Consider the following 20,093-nt stretch of genomic DNA (forward strand, 5'->3'; position numbering starts at 1 on the left):
TGCAACTCAAAGCCAGCCTGAGAAAGGAAAGTGGGTGAGACTAGTATCTCCAATTAACTACCAAAAAAGTTGGAAGTGAAGCAGTGGCTCAAGTGGTAAAGCAAGCACAAAAGCTTAAGAATAATGCCCAGCGCTGGTGGCTCACATCTGTAATCCTAGCTATTCTGGAGGCTGAGATCTGAGGATCACGGTTCAAAGCCAGCCCTGGCAGGAACATCCATGAGACTCTTATCTCCAATAAACTACCAGAAAACCGGAAGTGGTGCTGTGGCTCAAGTGGTAGAACGCTTGCTTTGAGCTGAAGAATTGAGAGCCCAGGCAAGCCCCACAACTGACCAAAAAAAAAAAAAAAAATGTTCCCAGGTCTCATGTTCAAGCCCCAGGACTGGCACAAAAAACAAAACAACTCCCCTCCCCCTCCAACCTCCCCCCCAAAACAAAACCCTTCACTTTTCTTGCCCTTTAAGTCTCACAAACCCCTTTTCAACGATAGCATGATATATCCCATGGCACCTGTGACCCAGTGGTAGCCCTCCCAAAGCCAGGCTGCCATCCCAGAGAGGGAAGCAGCTGCTGCTTACAGGCTCCAGTGCTCTTTTGGTATATTCAGTCATCACACCAGATCATAAAAAATAAATCTTTTAATTGCTTTGTACTTGGCACAGATGGTATCATTCAAACTCACATTTTTATTTAATGGGCTGAAATATCACACTGTAGCTTTGAAACAGTACAGGGTTATTTTACAAAATTACATTCAGCAGCAGCAATATGTTCTGAAAATTAATCCATAAAATTAAGATTGGGGGTTGAATAAACAAGGAAAAAACTGTCTAGAAAATAAACTGAAGCTATCTGTTGGGAATAGTTGAGAATTGTGCTTTGTTTTTTGACAATCTTGCCACTTTATGAATAACTGAGAACTGTAAAATCCTGGCATATGAATACAGAGGGTAAGCTTTAATGTGTCTGGAAAGTGTACCCCTGGAAAGGAAAACACAAAGCAAGGCCTTGTTGAAACCATGTGCCTGTCTGAGGGGGATGAGATTCATTGGTCTTTGCTAAACATCACTAGAAAAGAATCATGGTGGAGAAATCTCATTCAATTCCCACTGCTATAGGTCCTAGAGGAAGCTCAAATCCGGTTGTAAAGAGGTTGTCAGAAAGGCTTACCTCTTAATTACAAGTACTCCTGGAACTCCAGGACCACCATTACAACTGTCAGTGACACTTTACTAGTGACAATTGGTGTTTGGAGCCACTGCTTGAAGTTACCTGTATGACTGTTCCTAGCAAAGCATACCTTCCAGATATACTGTCTAGAGAAAACTAGGGACAGAAACCACCTTATTCCAGAGCAGCAATGGCAATGGTTCAATGAAGAATTTCCTATTAAAGTGGGATGAGAAATGGCAATCCATCTGATTTCCCTGATTAGAGGCATCAGTGACCCAAGTTTTATCCGGGAAAAGGCATTCATGGATTGATTGGTGCTCCTGGGAAGAATTCAGTATTGAACTTAATTCCTGGCTACTCTTTTGCAGAAGTGTCTGCATTTCTCAAATCTGATCCAAAACTACTGCTTGAAGCCAGCTTCTTACAGCAAAGACTAAGCACAAATGGTTTCTTTCCATCAGCACATGTGATCCTCAGCACTCTATCCAGAGCAGGACTGGGCTGGAACATGGGGTGTATCAAGATGGAAGCCTAGCCGGGTGCCGGTGGCTCACGCCTGTAATCCTACCTACTCAGGAGGCTGAGATCTGAGGATCAAGGTTCAAAGCCAGCCCGGGCAGGAAAGTCTGTGGGACTCTTATCTCCAATAAACCACTAGAAAACTGGAAGTGGTGCTGTGGCTCAAGCAGTAGAGCGCTTGCCTTGAGCTGAAGAGCACAGGGACAGTGCCCAAGCCCAGACTTCAAGCCCCATGACTGACAAAAAAAAAAGATGGAAGCCTAGGTTAGTGCATAGTTGGTCTTCTTAGCTGTCCTTAGCTCAGTGTTCCTGTGTCACCCCCACTGGGCCCTTTAAGTCTGCTGTGGTCTTGTCTGGAACAGGTTTCTTTGAGTAATCCCGCTCTCCAAAAATGGTGCTCCCTATTCGGACATTTGTAGATCCTACTTCAATCTGTGGGAAAGAGAAGAAAACATCAAGGACAGAGTTTAACAGTAAAATGTGCTACTGTGTCTCTTTTTCTGGCTTCCCAGAGACTGTTATAAAGAACAGTGGGGTGCTGGGAATGTGGCCTAGTGATAGTGTGTTTGCCTAGCATACATGAAGCCCTGAATCCGGCACTGTGGCTCAAGCGGTAGAGTGCTAGCCTTGGGCAAATGAAGTGCAGGGACAGTACCCAGGCCTCGAGTTCAAGCCCCAGGACTGGCAAAAAAAACAAAAAACAAAAACAAGAGTGCCTTCGAGTGCAAGGTCCTGAGTTCACGAACCCAGAACTGGCACAAAGACCAAAAAAAAAAAAAAAAAGACTGGCTAAAGCTAAAGACTGCTAGGAACTGTCCTTGGAACAGGACTGCCTTAAAGTGGGTATTTGAGTAGCAGTAATTAATCCTTCGGTTGCCACAATGGTTGGGGAATTTGATGGTATTGGGTGAGGACCAGGGATGTTGGATGTCTTGAGGTATGTGACAAACAACTGCACAATAAAAGAGCTATTTTCGCAGCCCATTTGCCTTTCCAATGTGCTGGTTAGGCAAATGAAAACAACCTAATACTTATCTAAGCACACAAGCAAATGCCATGTTAGTTATAAGCACAAATATTTTCAAATTATATAATAATTATTAATATTTTACATTACATATGGTATATATAATCATCTGGAAGCAGAATGCAAATTTATACTTTAGAACTTTTTTTTTTGCTGTCCTGGGTTTATTCTGGGGCTGACCCTGAGCTTTTGTGCTCAAGACTAGCACTCCACCACAAGAGCCAAGGCTCTCAAGGAGTCTCATGGACTTTCCTGCCAGGGCTGGCTTCAAATTGTGATCCTCAATCTTAGCCTTCTTGAGCAGCTAGGATTATAGGTATGAGCCACTTGTGCATAGCTGATTTTTAGAATTGTTAATCAAGTTATTTACTATTTTAGAAACACATGTATCTGAGTTGCCATCTTATTTATAGTTGTTCTATTTTTACTTTATTTCTTTTTGTTTGGGGATCAGTTTCTCTCCCTCTGTTTGGGGATCAAAACCTAGGACTTATTACATCCTAAGCACACACTTTACCCTTGAACTATAACCCCCCTACTAGCTTATAACTTAATTTCTTATTTTTCTCATTTTACTTTAGGTTATTTCCTTTAAGGGGATTATACTGAGTTAAAAAAAAAAAAAACAGATGCAGGCTATAATTTCTGTAAATTACATTCCAAAAAAGCAAGATATGAAGAAGAGGGAACACTGGAATAGTAGAACCACTGCAACTGGGTACTCTGTTGCTTTGCTTAGAACTTTACAATGGAGGTTGAGGACACCAGGATACTTACTGCATGCTGGAAGTCACCGGACATGCCCATGCTCAGTTCAACCTGGTCAGCAGGGATGCTCAGTTTTTTACACAGCTCCTTTCTCAGGGACAGTAATACCTGACAGAAACACAAATGTGAGACTGTTCTACTCCTGCCGTCTCCAATTGTGTCTAACAATGGCTAGATCTGCTGGGCAAGGTAACACAAGTCTGTATTCCTAGTACTTGGGAGTCAGAGATAGAAGAATCTTGACTTTTTTTTTGGGGGGGGGGGGAGGGGGTCAGTCATGGGGCTTGAACTCAGGGCCTGAGTGCTGTCCCTGAGCTCTTTCTGCTCAAGACTAATAGTCTACCACTTTGAGCCACATAATTGCTTCTGGTTTTCTAGTGGTTAACTGGAGATAACAGTCTCATGGATTTTCCTGTCCAGGCTGGGTTTGAACTGAGATTCTCAGATCTCAGCCTCCTTAGTAACTAGACTTACAGGTGTGAGCTATTAGCACCAGACAGGAATCTTGACTTTTAATTTTGCCTGGGTAACATATCAAGATCCTGTTTCAAACCTCTCCTACCACAAAACAAAAACAACCAACAAAAAAAGAAAGCAAATGGTCAGATCTGAACTTCTCTAAAGATTGTTTTTTGATTCTTTTATGATTCTGAGGCCTGTTAAAACTGCTAGAAGTGCTGGGCAGGCTCACGCCTGTAAATCCTAGCTACTCAGGAGGCTGAGATCTGAGGATAGAGGTTCAAAGCCAGCCAGGGAAAAAAAGTCCATGAGACTCTTATCTCCAATTAACCAACAGAAAACCGGAAATGGTGCTGTGGCTCAAGTGGTAGAGCGCTAGCCTAACCACTGAGGGACAGTGCCTAGGCCCAGAGTTCAAGCCTCACAATGGACAAAAAAAACAACAAAACAACAACAACAACAAAAATTGCTAGAAGTTATTACATGGGCTTTAAGCTTTCAGTTTCCTTAGCTTTCAAGAAAACTATCAGGGCTGGGGTGTATCAGTGATAGAATGCTTGTCTAGTGGCTCTAGATTATATCCTCAGCACTGAAAAGAAAATCAAACAACAAAAAGAACACTAAAACAAAACAATCCAACCACAAAATAAAACTACAAGCATTAGGGGCGAAGGGCTCATTATTTGTAAGAATGTAGCCATTCCACAAGTTGAACTACTTCTGGGATGTCTCTGAACTTACTACAGTATTCCACTGTGATACTTCTGTTCCATTGTGGATACCGGGTATCAAACCAGGATCCCACACATGCAAAAACATATGCTCTATGAGCTGCAGTATGCTTTCACACATGAGCATCATCCCCAGCTCCTGGTACCTGAAAGTCTGGGTTTGGTCCTTGACTAAGGTCATGCCCAAAGCTTCCTATGGTCATCAGCCCCACAAATTCCAGGTTGGGGCACTTGGCATTGATGTGTTCCACCACTGCTATCATCTCAGCAGGCAGAAGGCCATGTTTACCTTCACAAAGGAGACAGAAGATGCATTTGGAGGTGAGTCCTAAAGAGCCAGAGGAAGGTACCATTCTCTTCTCTTCCTTGTAGAAGTGATACAGATGAATATCTTATGAAATAACCTACACTCAAGTCTTGTTTTTGGTGCTGGTCTTGGGACTTGACCTATGGATCTGGGCACTGTCCCTGAGCATGTATGTTCAACGCTAGCACTCTACCACTTGAGCCACACCTCAGCTTCTGGCTTTTTGGTACTTAATTGGAGGTAAGAATCACATTTTCCTGCCTAGCTGGCTTGGAACAATGATCTCAGATCTCAGCCTCCTGCGTAGCTAGGATTATAGGCGTGAGCACCCAGTTTGTCTTTTCTATTAGAGCTCCTCAGTGTTGTTCCCCTTCAGGTTCAGCTCTGAATTTCTCAAGGAGAAGGATGTAAATTTCATTCTCTTCACTACATCCCAGGATGATAACTTTTTATTTATTTTTGGTGGGGCGTCTTATATTCTTAGTAAGTGTTCTATTCCTGAACTATACTGCTGGCCTTTCTCAGGATTTTAGCTGAGACAGCAAGGAGAGGGAATAGAAAAAAATAATCTAACATTTCTTGGGACACCAGAAGAATCACACAGCCAAAATCCCAGATAAACCTGGTAACTATCTTTCTACATTTGATAGCTGTGGTTTTATTGATGTATTAACAGAATTACAACATAAAGTGTATCTATCTTGAATAGTTCTATTTAAAAGGCTTAACAACCGAAGGAAGTTATTTATGACCATTCACTTCCATACTAAGTTGGGGTGATTCACAGCTACTTGTCAAGAAATGATGTAATAAAGTTGACATAGAGTCAATCCGAGAATTGCCTATGTAACAATGTCATGTAGCATGTGTATACAGTACAATGGTAATTGTTGAAATCCAAGTCTGAAGAGTTTTTCATTTAATATAATAATAGCTCTAGGAGTAAGTTTTCCTACAAGCCCCATTCTAAAGATGAAGAAACTGTGACACAGGGAGGCTAAGTGCCTTTCTAAGGTCAAACAAACAGCAACTGCAGAAGTGATATTTGAACGCAGGTAGCTTGACTCCAAGGCATATCTGGAAACAGATGCCTATACTGTGCCCCTTCATGCTAAGACTCAATGAATATAGTTGCCTGGATGGCTGTAAGCAAATGCATGATATTCAAACATTTCTTTTCTTTCTTTTTTTTGTGCTGGTCTTGGGGCTTGAACTCATGGCCTGTGAACTGCCCTGTAGCTTTTCCACTCAAGACTAGCAGTCTCTCCTTTGAGCCACAGCTCTACTTCTGGCTTTTTGGTAGTTCAAGATGTCTTTCTGGACTTTTCCTTCCAGGGACAGCTTTCAATCTAGATCCTCAGATCTCACCCTCCTGAATGGCTAGGATTACAAGTGTGAGACATCAGCTCAAACATTTATTTTTATTTTTTGCCAGGCCTGGGCTTGAACTCAGGACCTGGGCACTGTCCCTGAGCTTCTTTTGCTCAAGGCTAGCACTCTGCCACTTGAGCCATAGCACTACTTCTGGCCTTTTCTGTATATGTGGTATTGAGGAATTGAACTTAGGACTTCATGCATGCTAGGCAAGCACTCTACCATTAAGCCACTTTCCCAGCTGTCAAATGTTTATTCTGAATAGAAATCTAACAAGTAAGATGTTTAAGGTTCTGTGTTCCCAGCTTTGCTTGCATCACATCCAATCCTCACCTCACTCTCTGCCATGGGTATAATTAGGCCATTGCCATACAAGCAAGTTATAGAGAGGATAGGTCACTGACCCAAAGTTCCAAAGCTCAAAATAAGTATAGCTCAAGCCCTGCTTAACTGATATCAAAGGCCATACTTCTCCCTGTTAAGAGTGTTAACCCAATCCTCCTGACAGTCTCCGACTTGTGCTCAGCTTTCCCTTTGTGTGTATGTGTGTGTGTTGGTACTGGAGCTTGAACTTAAGGCTCTGTCCCTTAGCTTTTTCACTCAAGGCTAGCACTTGAGCCATAGCTCCATGATCCTTAGCTCTCAGCCTTCTCAGTAGCTAGGATTATAGGCACAAGTCACTGGCACCTCTTTTGTTTTTTTCTTTTTGGTTGTGGGGCTTGAATTTGAACTCTGGGCTTGAGCACTGTCCCTGCACTCTTCAGTTCGAGGCAAGCGCTCTACCGCTTGAACCACAGCGCCACTTCCGGTTTTCTAGTGACTTATTGAGATAAGAGTCTCACAGACTTTCCTGCCTGGGCTGGCTTCGAACCTCGATCCTCAGATCTCAGCCTCCTGAGTAGCTAGGATTACAGGCGTGAGCCACCGGTGCCCGGCTTTTTTTCTTGAGTGTTGAATTACAGGAATGTATCACCATACCCAGCTTGATGAAGTATTTTTTCTTATACATGCATTATTTTTTATACACGTAACTATAAATCCTTTGAGGAGTGGTGACCTTTGGGAATTTTTAGGAGATCAAAGACAATCCCTTCTGATTCTTCCTCTCTTCCCACAAATTAAGACGTAACACACATGGTGTATTAAAGAATTATGCAGACTGGCTTCATGTCATTACACTTCTAGATCATACATGAAACAGTGAGTTTCTATAGTCCTATCCCCAGATAGTAATGCTCACCATTCTCTCTGCATTTTAGCTACCCTAAGGGAAGAAACCCTGCAATTCAGATCTGGTAACTTACTCTCTTCTCCACTTGTATTAATCTGGACCATAACTTTTAACCTTTCTGGAGAACTTTTTTTCTGCCAGGAGCTGTTCACTTTATCTGCCAACTTCACAGAATCCACTGTTTCCAGCATGAACAGGTTGGGGACAGCTGTAATGAGAAAGAGGTGGGAGATTCTTTATTTAACCTACTGCAGCAGGCACATGCAATAAATCTTTGAGGTGGTAGAAGAAAAAATATCCCTGGAAAAGAAAGACAGTTAAATCTTCGTTCCATTAAACACACAAATATGAGAGTTTTGCTAAACTCAAGTTCAAAGGTTAGACCATCTTGTTTTATCAGCAAAGTAAATACCAACATACTATAATCAGACAGCATAGGTACCCAGGTGCTTCAAGAAGCTGGTAATTAAAGAGATTGTGAATAGTAGGCGTGATCTAATTATGTATCAGTTCAAACTGAGAAATGGCAAGATGACAATGACCATGTTCTAAAGTTTCTGCAATAGGTCCTTTGAAAAGGACTGAAAACAAAATGAACCACATAGGAAGCAAAGATGCAATTACCAATGATGAAGTTTCCAATCTTGCCTCAGATAAAAGAGTGATAGTGGCAGAGGCAAGCCTGCACAACTTATTTTTTACTCAACACTGAAATCTTTTGTAGAGTATGCTAATGATTCCCTTTCACTTTCTCTTTTCCTTCCTTCCTGTGATGGGGATTGAACTCAGGGCTTTGTGTATACAGGAAGGTGTTTTACTGCTGACCTTTTCCTTTTTTTCTTGAGACAGGGCCTTGCTATGTTGAATAGGATGGCCTTGATCTTAACGATTTCTTTTTTGGTCAGTCATGGGGCTTGAACTCTGGGCTTGGGTGCTGTCCCTGAGCTCTTCAGCTCAAGGCAAGCGCTCCACCGCTTGAACCACAGTGCCACTTCTGGTTTTCTGGTACTTTACTGGAGATAAGAGTCTCATGGACTTCCCTTGACTGGCTCTGAACTGTGATCCTCAGATCTCAGCCTCCTGAGTAGCTAGGATTACAGGTATAAGCCACTGGCACCTGTTTGACCTTAAATTATTTTCTTGTGTGAGTATACTTAGCACTACAGGTAAGTGCCACTGTCCCCAGCCAACATTATTTATTTGCAGTCTTCACCACAGTTCATGAAACATTATTTTTTATTTTTTTTTTTCCCGGTCGTGGGGCCTGAACTCTGGGCCTGGGCACTGTCCCTCAGCTCTTCAGCTCAAGGCTAGCGCTCTACCACTTGAGCCACAGCGCCACTTCCTGCTTTTTTTCTTATGTGGTGCTGAGGAATCGAACCCAGGGCCTCAGGCATGCAAGGCAAGCGCTCTACCACTGAACCACCTTCCCAGCCCTCATGAAACATTATTATCTCCATATAGCAGGGAAAACAGAGGTGCTGAGATCTGATCTAAGCATATTGACTATATTTTTTCTTTTTCTTTTTGTGCTAGTGATCAAACCCAGGCCCCTGCAAATGATAAGCCAGGACTCTATCACTGAGCTATATCCTCCAAGACAGACCCAACCATCTTAGAATCTTTCTGGATAGATATAGAAATGCTGACTTATTTAAAACACTAGCGCTTGGTGCTGGTGGCTCATGCCTGTAATCCAACCAAATGGAAGCTGAGCTATGAAGATCCCAATTTGACGCCAGTCCAGACAGGAACATCCATGACTTTCATCTCCCATTACACACACACACACACACACACACACACACACACACACAAGAGTGGAGGTGTGGTTTAAGTGACAGAATTAACACACACACACACACACACACACACACACACACACACACACACACAGCCAAAAGTGGAGGTGTGTGGCTTAAGTGACAGAATGTCAGCCTTGATCGAAAATGGTAAGCATAAACATTGGTCTTCAGTTCAAGCCCCAGTTTAGGCACAAAAAGAAAAACAAAAACACTAGATGTTGGCCATTTTTCTTTTTTTAGAAATCTGATTAATAAGAAATGGAATTCATTGGGGCTGGGAAGGTGGCTCAGTGGTAAAAAGTGCTTGCCTTGCATGGACAAGGCCCTGGGTTCAATTCCTCAGCACCATATAAGCAGAAAAGGCCAGAATTGGTGCTATGGCTCAAATGGTAGTGCTAGCCTTGAGCTGAAGAGCTGAGGTACAGCACACAGACCCAGAGTGCAGGTCCCACAACAGACAAAAAGAGAAATGGACTTTATTATTTTATATTTCTGGTCTAGATTAAAACACTCTTTGCTTAGTTACTGATCTTTTGTATTTTTCCTCTTTGTAAAATGCCTGTTAATTCTTATGTATTTCTTATAAATAATATAAAGATTGTTTTTATTTATGTTTTGGACAGTAATGTTTCCTCCATTTCAAAGTATTACATTCCACTCAATCTGAACTTATATTTAGCATTGACATACAGAAACTAATTTTTGTTTAATCAAATTTGCTGTTTTTAGTCCCTACTTTTTTTTGGGGGGAGGGGGATTGGTTGTGGGGCTTGAACTCTGGGCTCTTCAGCTCAAGGCTAGTGCTCTGCCACATGAGCCACAGCACCACTTCCGGCTTTTTTTCTTTTTGCTTATGTGGTGCTAAGGAATCAAACCCAGGGCCTCAGGCATGCAAGGCAAGCGCTCTACCACTGAGCCACCTTCCCAGCCCAGGAAAAGGTCTTTCTGAGCAGGACAAAAATCAAGGAACTAAGCCGGGCACCGGTGGCTCATGCCTGTAATCCTAGCTACTCAGGGAATGAGATCTGAGGATCTCAGTTCAAAGCCAGCCCAGGCAGGAAAAGTCCATGAGACTCTTTTTTTTTTTTAATAATTTTTTTGGGTCCGGTCGTGGGGCCTGAACTCTGGGCCTGGGTGCTGTCCCTCAGCTCTTCAGCTCAAGGCTAGCGCTCTACCACTTCAGCCACAGAGCCACTTCCGGCTTTTTTCTTTTTGCTTATGTGGTGCTGAGGAATGGAACCCAGGGCCTCAGGCATGCAAGGCAAGCACTATACCACTGAGCCACCTTCCCAGCCTCCATAAGACTCTTATCTCCAATAAACCACTAGAAAACTGGAAGTGGTGCTGTGGCTCAATCGGTAGAGCACTCACCTTGAAGAGCGCAGGGACAGTGCCCAAGCCCAGAGTTCAGGCCCCACGACCGGACCAAAAAAAAAAAAAAGAAAGACCTTTTCCTAAGTCTCAGAAAATTAAGTACTTTCCTCTATTTGTAATATTTTAACTTTTTTTTTTTTGGCCAGTCTTGGGGCTTGAATTCAGAGACCGGGCACTGTCCCTGAGCTTCTTTTGCTCAAGGCTAGCACTCTACCATTTGAGCCACAGCACCAGTTCCTGCCTTTTGTGCTTATGTGGTAGTAAGGAATTGAGCCCAGGGCTTCATGCATGCTAGGCAATCATTCTACCACTAAGCCATAATCCCAGACCAGTTTACAGTTTTTATTTCAAATTAAGAATATAAATTCCTGCCAGGCACCAGTGGCTCATGCTACTCATGAGGCTTAGATCTGAGGATCACAGTTTAAAGCCATCCAAGGCAGGAAAGTCCCTGAGACTCTTATCTCCAATTAACTCCTAGAAAACCAGAAGTGGCACCGTGGCTTAAGTGGTACAGCGCTACCCTTGAGCTGAAGAACTTAGGGGAAAGAGCCAGACTCAGAGTTCAAGCCCCATGACTGACCAAAAAAAAAAAAAAGGTGTATGTATGTATGCATGTATATTGTGTGTGCGTGTGTGTGTGTATAAAGTTCCTTCACACCTAACATGAAGTATCTTTTAACAATACATTATATATCTCCCAGATAAGACACAGTATAGAAATCAGATTTTCCCTTTTCGTTTTAAAAATACTAGTACTGGAGTTTAAGTTCAGGGCCTTGCCCTTACTACTCAGGTGCTTTACCACTTGAGCCATACTTCTAAGCCTTTTTTTGGGCTTTAGTTTTTAGGTGGGTCTCACTTTTTACATAGGGCTTCAGACTTTGATCCTCTTACCTATGACCTACTGTACACTTGTGATGACAAGTGCGTGCTACTAAGCCTGGCTTATTTTATGGGGATAAGGTCTTAATAATTTTTGTCTGGCCTAGCCTTGAATAATAGTCCTCCCAATCTCTACTTCCTGAAATTATAGGCATGAGCCACCTTGACTAGCTGTCTAATAACCAAATGAATAAAATATATGACATCCATATAAAAGAATGGCTTATCAGAACTAGGTATCATGCAATAAAAATGATCTGAGAGATGGGAAACAGATGAGATGAGCTTCTACAACTGCCCCAGCTTACTCTGAGTGTTCTAGAATATGATGCTAGGGAAACACAAGCAGAGTGTAGTAAACTCCTGGTTGAGGACATGGAGCTGAGCATATGGAAAGACTTAGGCAGCCAGAATTCACCTGTCAGGATGTGGAAGAGGAGAGACCTGCCCAGAGAGAACCCAGTGATGTATCTGCACTAGGCTACTTCAGGTATTCAGCTGGTTACTAGTCAGCGTGTGCATGTAAGGAAAAGATTTGTAAATCATGTTTTTTTGTTTTTGGCTGGTCCTGGGGCTTGAACTCAGGGCCTGGACACTGTCCCCGAGCTTCTTTTGCTCAAGGCTAGCACTTTACCACTTGAGCCACAGAACCACTTCTGGCCTTTTCTGTTTATATGGTACTGAGGAATCCAACCCAGGACTTCATGCATGTTAGGCAAGCACTTTACCATTAAGCCACATTCCCAGTGCAAAAAAACTTTCTTTTTAAGAGAAATAAGTTCAGTTACTCAAGATCTCTATGGTGTCATGTTGTTAAATCTTACTGTAGAAAACTATTAATACTATTTTTTGTGTTGTTGGAGAATTAAATCTAGGGCCTCTATAATCCTAGGCAAGTGCTCTAACAGAGCCACACCCTCATTCATTTGTAGTCAATTCCTAATTTTACTTTACACCTTTTTATTCATTGTATATATACACACACACATATGTACATATACGTGTATATACATATACACGTATATGTACATATATACATGTACATGTATATTATTTTGCTAGTCCTGGGGTTTGAACTCAGGGCCTGGGCATTGTCCCTGGGCATTTTTCTCAAGGCTAGCACTCTACCACCTTGTCCATAATGCCACTTCCAGCTTTTTCTGTTTATGTGGCACTGAGGAATCGAATCTGGACTTCATGCATACTAGGCAAGCGCTCTACCACTAAGGCACACTCCCAGCCCTATTTATTGTTTTTTTGTTTGTTTGTTTTTTTGTTTTGGTCCGATTGTGGGGCCTGAACTCTGGGGCTGGGCGCTGTCCCTCAGCCCTTCAGCTCAAGGCTAGTGCTCTACCACTTGAGCCACAGTGCCACTTATGGCTTTTTTTTTTTTCTGCTTATGTGGTGCTGAGGAATCGAACCCAGGGCCTCATGCATGCAAGGCAAGCGCTCTACCACGGAGCCACCTTCCCAGCCCCTATTTATTGTATTTTATCAAACAAAACCCCACAACACAAATAGTGAGTTGGTGTGTTGTAAAAGTTGCTCTATTTTTTGCTAGAATGGGGGCTTGAACTCTGGCCCCATGGCTGGCACTCTTACCACTTAGAGAACACTTAGAGAACACACCTCCAATCATGCATTTTGTTGGTTAGCTGGAGATAAAGTCTTGAGGACTTTTCTGCCTTGTGTGGCTTCAAATCTCAACCCTCCAATCTCAACCTGCTGAGTAGCTAGGATTACAAGTCTGAACCATAAGTGCCTGGCTGAAGCTATTCTCTCTTATGTAGAAGGTGGTATAAGTCATATAACAGAGTAGGTTTTTTTAAAAATATTTTTTATTTATCAATTGGTAAAGATTTGGATTGTTTGACTCTTGGCTATTGTTCATAATGCTAATAGGTTCAAGTTTTTTATTAAATTAACATATATGAGTTCTACAAAGGGGTTTCATTGAAATATTTCCACAACATATACAATATATCCTAATTAAAGTTACCCAGTCTATGGCTTTCCCTTACTCAAGTCCCCATTTCTTTTTCATTTGTTCTTTGTGCCTATCCTGGGGCTTAAATTCAGGGCCAGAGCGCTGTCTTTATTTTTTTTGCTCAAAGCTAGTCGTGTCCCTTCCTCCCTCCCTCCCTCCCTCGCTTCTCTCCCCCCTTTCCTTCGTGGTTAATTCGAAATAAGAGTTTCAATTACTTTCCTGCTAGGGCTGGCTTTGAACTTTGAACCTACGATCTCAGCCTCCTGCATAGTTAGGATTATAGGTGTGAGCCACTAGCATCTAGCTCTACTCTCCATTTCTCCCCCCGCCTTTTTTTTTTTGCTAGTCCTGGGACTTGAATGCAGGGCTTAGGCACTGTCCCTGCCGTCTTCAGCTCAAGGCGAGTGCTCTACTGCTTGAGCCACAGAGCCACTTCCGGTTTTCTAGTGGTTTATTGGAGATAAGAGTCTCACAGACTTTCTTGCCCGGGCTGGCTTTGAACCGAGATCCTCAGATCTCAGCCTCTTGAATAGCTAGGATTATAGGTGTGAGCCACCAGCGCCTAGCCCACTCTCCATTTCTTAAAACAGTCTCAACAAGATTTTCTGTTCTACTTTCAAAGATATAAATAAACTATTTCAGCCATATTAATCCTCATTAACCCTGTTAGCCCTCCACTGCCAACAGAGCCTATGACAGAGCAGTTCTGCCTTCATACAGTTTTATCTTACCCATCAATTTGTTGACATTTTGTTTCTGTAAGTGGCCAATGAAGTGCCATTTGATCTCAGGACATGAAGATAGAATCTGAAGAGAAAAAAGGTAATTATGTTTGACTCAGACTTTATGTAAGACTTGATGGTCAAAATCCTTGCACAGTCCTGGGAACCTTTCATACAGTTAAATATAGACTCTCTAAGTGTAATAAAATTAGTCTCCTGATGAGGCAAAAGGATCATCAGAGAAAAACTTAAGGCATCTGCTCCGTTTCCCATCAGTCTCTCCATTTCCCAGATACAACTCATCAAGAATGGAGAGGTTCAAGGGTTCAAATCTCACAAGATTTTAGGAAGCCTCTAAAATCACCATTTCCAAACAGCCACAAAAGAGAAAGTTACAGTCTAAATAAAGACAGACAATTGATGGGCTGGGAATGTGGCTTAGTGGTAGAGCACATGCCTAGCATGCCATAAAGCCCTGGGTTTGATTCCTCAGTACCACATATATAGAAAAAGCCGGAAGTGGTACTGTGGCTCAAATTGTAGAGTGTTAGCTTTGAGCAAAAGAAGCTCAGGGACACTGCCCAAGTCCAGAGCTCAAGCCCCAGGACTGGCAAAAAATAAAATAAAGATAGACAATTGAGAATTATTTGGGGCTCAAGGGTAAAGTGGACATTTCAACTCCCAAGCCAATGTCTTCCTCTAAAACTCCACCATCAACAAAGGTTTAATTTTCAATCAAAAAGCCATGATTTACATACAAATGAAGGCATTCTGATGTCTACTTACTTTAGGATTTGATGCTTTTTCTAGTAGCTCCTGCACCTAAAGGATAAAAGCAGAGTAAGTCAGAAGCTTGTTAACAATAGCACTTCCAAAGGCCCTTTGGGAAAGGGTTCTTACATAGTTCTCTCCAAAAGTACGCTGGCCATGATTGTAAGCCTCAATCACCATGTCTGCAGGTTTGGTTTTGCTGACTGCTACAAGCCGGGGTTGGATAGCTGGGAGATCCTGCCAAGAGGTAAAGAGCCACATAAGTGAATGTTTGAGAATATCCCAAGTCCAGTAGGATACATTCTGTAAAACAGACTGCAAGAAAGCTGGGTGCTGGTGACTCATGCCTGTAATCCTAGCTAATCAGGAGGCTGAGATCTGAGGATCACAGTTCGGCCAGCCTGGACAGGAAAGCCAGTGAGACTCTTACCTCCAATTAACCACCAGAAAACCTGAAGTGGCGCTGTGGCTCAAGTGGTAGAGTGCTCGCCTTGAGCTAAGAGCAAGGGATAGCTCCCAGGCAAAGTTCAAGCCCCATGACCGACAAAAACAAGAACCAAACAGACTACAAGAGATCAACCTCAAAGGGTGGAAGCAAATACCTTATATTCAACCTAATGTTAAATTATCTTATTAACAGAAGACATTTCTTTCTCTGGAGTGCTGAGCAAGTTAAAAAAGGATTTTCTTGAGGTGTAGTCTTTGATCAACTTTATCAGCATCACCAAGTTCCCAAGGAGTTGCGATGAATTGACTGGAGAACAAGAAATCTTTTTTCTTTTGGCTTAAAATGTTGAACATGGAATCCAGGGCCTCATTCAAGCTAGATACTCTACCCTAGTCTTGTGAATCTCCTTTTTGTTTTTTTGGTGTCAATCTTGGGGCTTGAACTCAGTGCCCTGGCTCTGTCCCAGTGATCTACCACCTAAGCTATAGCTTCACTTTTTAGTGGTTAATAGGAGATGAAAGTCTCATGAACTTTCCTGTCAGGTTCAAATGGTGATCCTCAGATCACCTGAGCATCATCCTGAGCAGCTAGGATTATAGGTATGAGCCACTAGCACTCAGCTGAGAATTGTGTGTGTGGGAGAGTTGTGGGGCTTGAACTCTAGGCCTAGGCGCTGTCCCTCAGCTCTTCAGCTCAAAATGAGCACTCTACCACTTGAGTGATAGCGCCACTTCAGTTTCCTGGTGGTTAATTGGAGATCAGAGTGTCACAGACATTCCTGCCTGGGCTGGCTCTGAACCACAATCCTCAGATCTCAGCCTCCTAAGTAGCTAGGATTACAGGCGTGAGCCACTGGCATCTGGTGAATTTCTTTTTTGGTCAGTCCTGGGGCTTGAACTCTGGGCCTGGGGGCTATCCCTGTGCTCTTCAGTTCAAGGCGAGTGCTCTACCGCTTGAGCCACAGCTCCACTTCCAGTTTTCTAGTGGTTAATTGGAGGTAAGAGTCTCACGGACTTTCCTGCCCGGGCTGGCTTTGAACTGTGATCCTCAGATCTCAACCTCCTGAGTAGCTAGGATTACAGGCATGAGCCACCAGCGCCCAGCCAGAATTTCTTTTTAATAAGTGATTCTCAAGATGATTCTCCCAAATACTAATTTTGGAGATTTAAAAATCAGTTCATGGGCAGGGGTATGGCTCAATGGTATATGGCTTGCTAAGCTGGGCAAGCCTGAGCTCTGGTTCTGATCCTAACACTTCAACAAAACAAAAAAACTATCACATCATTAAAAACTCAGATTAGCACTTTTGGCTTTTAAAACCCCAGTCAGCTTTGGTGACGGTAGTCTCTTGTAATTTTTCATTTTTTAATTTTGTTGGTTGTGTGACTTGAACTCAGGACCCGGGCACTATCCCTGAACTCTTCTGCTCAAGGCAAGTTCTCTACCACTTTAAGGCACAGCACCACCTTGTTTTCTGGTGGTTAACTGGATAAGAGTCTCACCAACTTTTCTGCCCAGGCTGGCTTTGAACTGTGATTCTCAGATCTCAGCCTCCTGAGTAGCTACAATTACCGGTGTGAGCCACAGCATCTAGCTAGTCTTGTGTAATGTTTTTCCAGTCCTGGGGCTTGAACTCGGGGCCTGGGCACTGTCCCTGAGCTTCCCTGAGCTTCTTTTGTTCAAGACTAGCATCACTTGAGCCACAGTGCCACTTCCAGCTTTTTCTGTATATGTGGTACTGAGGAATAGAACCCAGGGCTTCATGCATGCTAGGCAAGCACTCTACCACTAAGCCACATTCCCAGCCTTGGTGTAATTTGTTTTATTGTTTTTGTTGGTTGTGGGGTTTGAACTCAAGGCCTGGGCACTGTCCTTGAACTCTTTTGCTCTACCGCTTTCAGCCACAGCTCCACTTCTGGTTTTCTGATAGTTTATTGGAGATAAGAGTCTCACAGACTTTTTTGCCTCTTCTGTCTCTGAACCACAATCCTCAGATCTCAGCCTCCTGAGTAGCTAGCTAGGCTTACAGGTGTGAGCCACCAATGCCTGCCTCTTGTGTAATTTTTAATGTTGCCTTCATTCACTCTGAAAGTAGCCTAAATAGGCTAATAAATACACTGTTCAATCTGTGACTCAATCAACTGATGACTGTGACATAATTAGACCTATATCTAACTTCTCCCAGTAGCCATTATCTAAAAGGCAATTTTCCATGCACTCAGCTGCAGCCAAATGTACTGAGAGGTAACAAGAGACTCCTTAAACAGTTCGTTTTTCCCACTGCCCCTCACCCCTACTCATTGTGATTTTCATGGAACCACAGCATGTTCAAGGGCCTGAAAAAGTTAGGACCATTAGTACATAGTATCCTCTTGCTTGCTACTGTGGGAGGGGCTGTCTTTTCAACCTTTTATGAGACCATGTCATAATTTCTAGGATTATGTACATAAATTGATGGCTTCCAGAGAGAAAGTGCTACATGCAGTTGGGCTGGGCACTCCCAGAATGCACCTAATAGACTTTCCCACACCAATATGTATTAGAGTAATCCCTAGGCTTTCCTTGGAGAATCACTGAGGATCACAGAACAGTAAGGCCAGAAGAAAGCTAAGAACTTTCAGAGCCCATCCTACTGCATGTACAGATGAGGAAACTGAGGACCAGTATAGTTAAGTGACTTATTCAAAGCAACATATAAAAGCAGTTAAGTAAAGACTAATTAGAGGGCTGAAGGTGGCTCAGTGGTAGAGTGCTTGCCTTGCATGCATGAGGCCTTGGGTCCGATTCCTCAGCACCAGGTAAGTAGAAAAAGCCAGAAGTAGCATTGTGGCTCAAGTGGTAGAGTGCTAGCCTTGAGCTGAAGAGCTGAGGGACAGTGACCAGGCCCAGAGTTCAGGCCCCATGACCTACCCCCCCCCCCCCAAAAAAAAAAAAAAAGACTAGGTCTTCACTCTTCAGAACAGCATTTTAAATACTTGCTTAGAAGATTTTTTTTTTTTAACCTTTTCTGTTTAGGGCTGTCTCATTTCACTCTATTCACCTTAGCTTGCCTGGAGATGAGTTGACCTCTGGACTTTTGGTCTCATCAAAGTTCAAGAGAAGACAAAAATATATACAGAAGAAAAAGGAAAGGGAAAAAAAAATCTCCCCTGAAACAGCTTGTTGATAGACATCTGACAGCTCCTGGCTACTCCAAACGCCCAAGTGCAGGTTTGTCGCCTGTAAAATCAGGTCAATCCGTGCCCACGTTGGCCAAGGGTGGAAGTGACTGTCAGACGCGATCGTGGGAGGGTCTGGCTCCTTTTCGTGTTTCTGCTATCAGACGCTCCCGGTGCGGCCTCTGGGTTGGGGGCGGCTGGCTCTCATGGGGGCCACCAAGACCCCTACACCGAGCGACAGGAAACGGCCCGACGCGACGGTCCCCCGCGGGACAAGCCCGCCAACCTCGGGGCAGCCAAGCAGGCTCAGCGCGCGGTGGCGAGGAAACCCCACGGCGGCCGACGCCGCGCCGCAGCCCCGGCCCTCGCCCGGCCAGCTGGCCCCGCCCCTCGGGGAGACCCCGGCGCGTCACCGTGACGACCGGGGCGGCGCGGGGTCCCCCTCCGCAGGGCGGCCGCCCGCTCTCCCAGCGCAGTCCCCTTCCTCACCTGCGGCCGCCGCGCCACGGCCTCCTGGAGGCGCTCATTCACGGTCCTCAGCGCGAGCCCCACTCCCAGTTCGGCGGACATCCTGCCAGCTCTCCACATTCTCCGGGGAGCGACACAGAGCGCCGCCCCCCCAACCCCAACCTTCCGCACCCGCGGCGGAGCCCACCTTCCGGTCCCGCCCCCTCACGAACTGACGACCAATCGCAGTTCAGAACCAAGTTGTCTTATTCAATCCATCCCGGGCAGCGCAGGGCGGGCACGAAGCCAGCGGACCGCCCTCGGCGGCCATCTTAGGGGGCCCGTGGGCCCCGCCGCGGGCGTTGTGGGGACGGTCGGGCTCCCTGCGGGGTCGGAGTGCCCCTAGTGCGGTGTCTACGTCCTCTCGGCCCGAGCCCGAAAGCCAACCGGCCTCTTTCCTGCTGTCGGAGCCATTGCGGCTCCCGACCCCTAGGACTCTTCTGAGGGGAAAAAAGCAGCCCGTGGGTGGCCTAGTGCCGTTCTAAAGGCCGCACGGGGGCTGGGAAGGTGGCTCAGCGGAAGAGCGCTTGCCTTGCATGCGTGAGGCCCTGGGTTCGATTCCTCAGCGCCACATAAGCAGAAAAAGCTGGAAGTGGCGCTGTGGCTCAAGCGCTAGAGCGCTAGTCTTGAGCTGAAGAGCTGAGGGACAGCGCCCAGGCCCAGAGTTCAGGCCCCACGACCAGACCCCCTTGGCCCCCCACAAAAAGCCGAACGGATCCCTAGATGTGAAGATCTGCACAAAAATTCTGGGGCGCAGGTACCGGGGATAGAAACTGCTTAGCGCAAGCGGGATTTTTTTTTTTGGTGCCGATCCTGGGCTTGAACTCAGGGCCTGAGAGCTGTA

The 20,093-nt window shown here is 44.4% G+C and overlaps 1 protein-coding gene across 1 annotated transcript; it reads right to left on the reverse strand.

The window, feature by feature from the left end:
- Window positions 1-626: 626 nt before the first annotated feature.
- On the reverse strand, window positions 627-19,345 carry LOC122124995 (pyridoxal phosphate binding protein). The gene is made up of 9 exons (XM_042699547.1): window positions 19,232-19,345; window positions 15,266-15,373; window positions 15,152-15,187; window positions 14,375-14,450; window positions 7,666-7,800; window positions 4,827-4,969; window positions 3,500-3,598; window positions 1,956-2,127; window positions 627-1,707 (listed from the first exon to the last, which is right to left on the reverse strand). The coding sequence occupies exons 1-8, from the start codon at window positions 19,328-19,330 to the stop codon at window positions 1,996-1,998; spliced, it is 828 nt and encodes a 275-aa protein (XP_042555481.1). The 5' UTR covers window positions 19,331-19,345; the 3' UTR covers window positions 627-1,707; window positions 1,956-1,995.
- Window positions 19,346-20,093: the final 748 nt, after the last annotated feature.

This window comes from Dipodomys spectabilis, unplaced genomic scaffold (assembly GCF_019054845.1).
Source record: "Dipodomys spectabilis isolate Male_0828 unplaced genomic scaffold, ASM1905484v1 ptg000009l, whole genome shotgun sequence".
In the NCBI taxonomy this organism is placed as follows: domain Eukaryota; kingdom Metazoa; phylum Chordata; class Mammalia; order Rodentia; family Heteromyidae; genus Dipodomys; species Dipodomys spectabilis.

Coding starts and splice junctions, on each gene's coding strand:
- LOC122124995 (XM_042699547.1), bottom strand. CDS start 19,330: ATGTGGAGAGCTGGCAGGATGTCCGCCGAACTGGGAGTGGGGCTCGCG. Junction 15,374..19,231: donor CCGTGGCGCGGCGGCCGCAG/GTGAGGAAGGGG, acceptor ACCTCTTGGCAG/GATCTCCCAGCTATCCAACC. Junction 7,801..14,374: donor AAATGTCAACAAATTGATGG/GTAAGATAAAAC, acceptor TTCTCATTACAG/CTGTCCCCAACCTGTTCATG.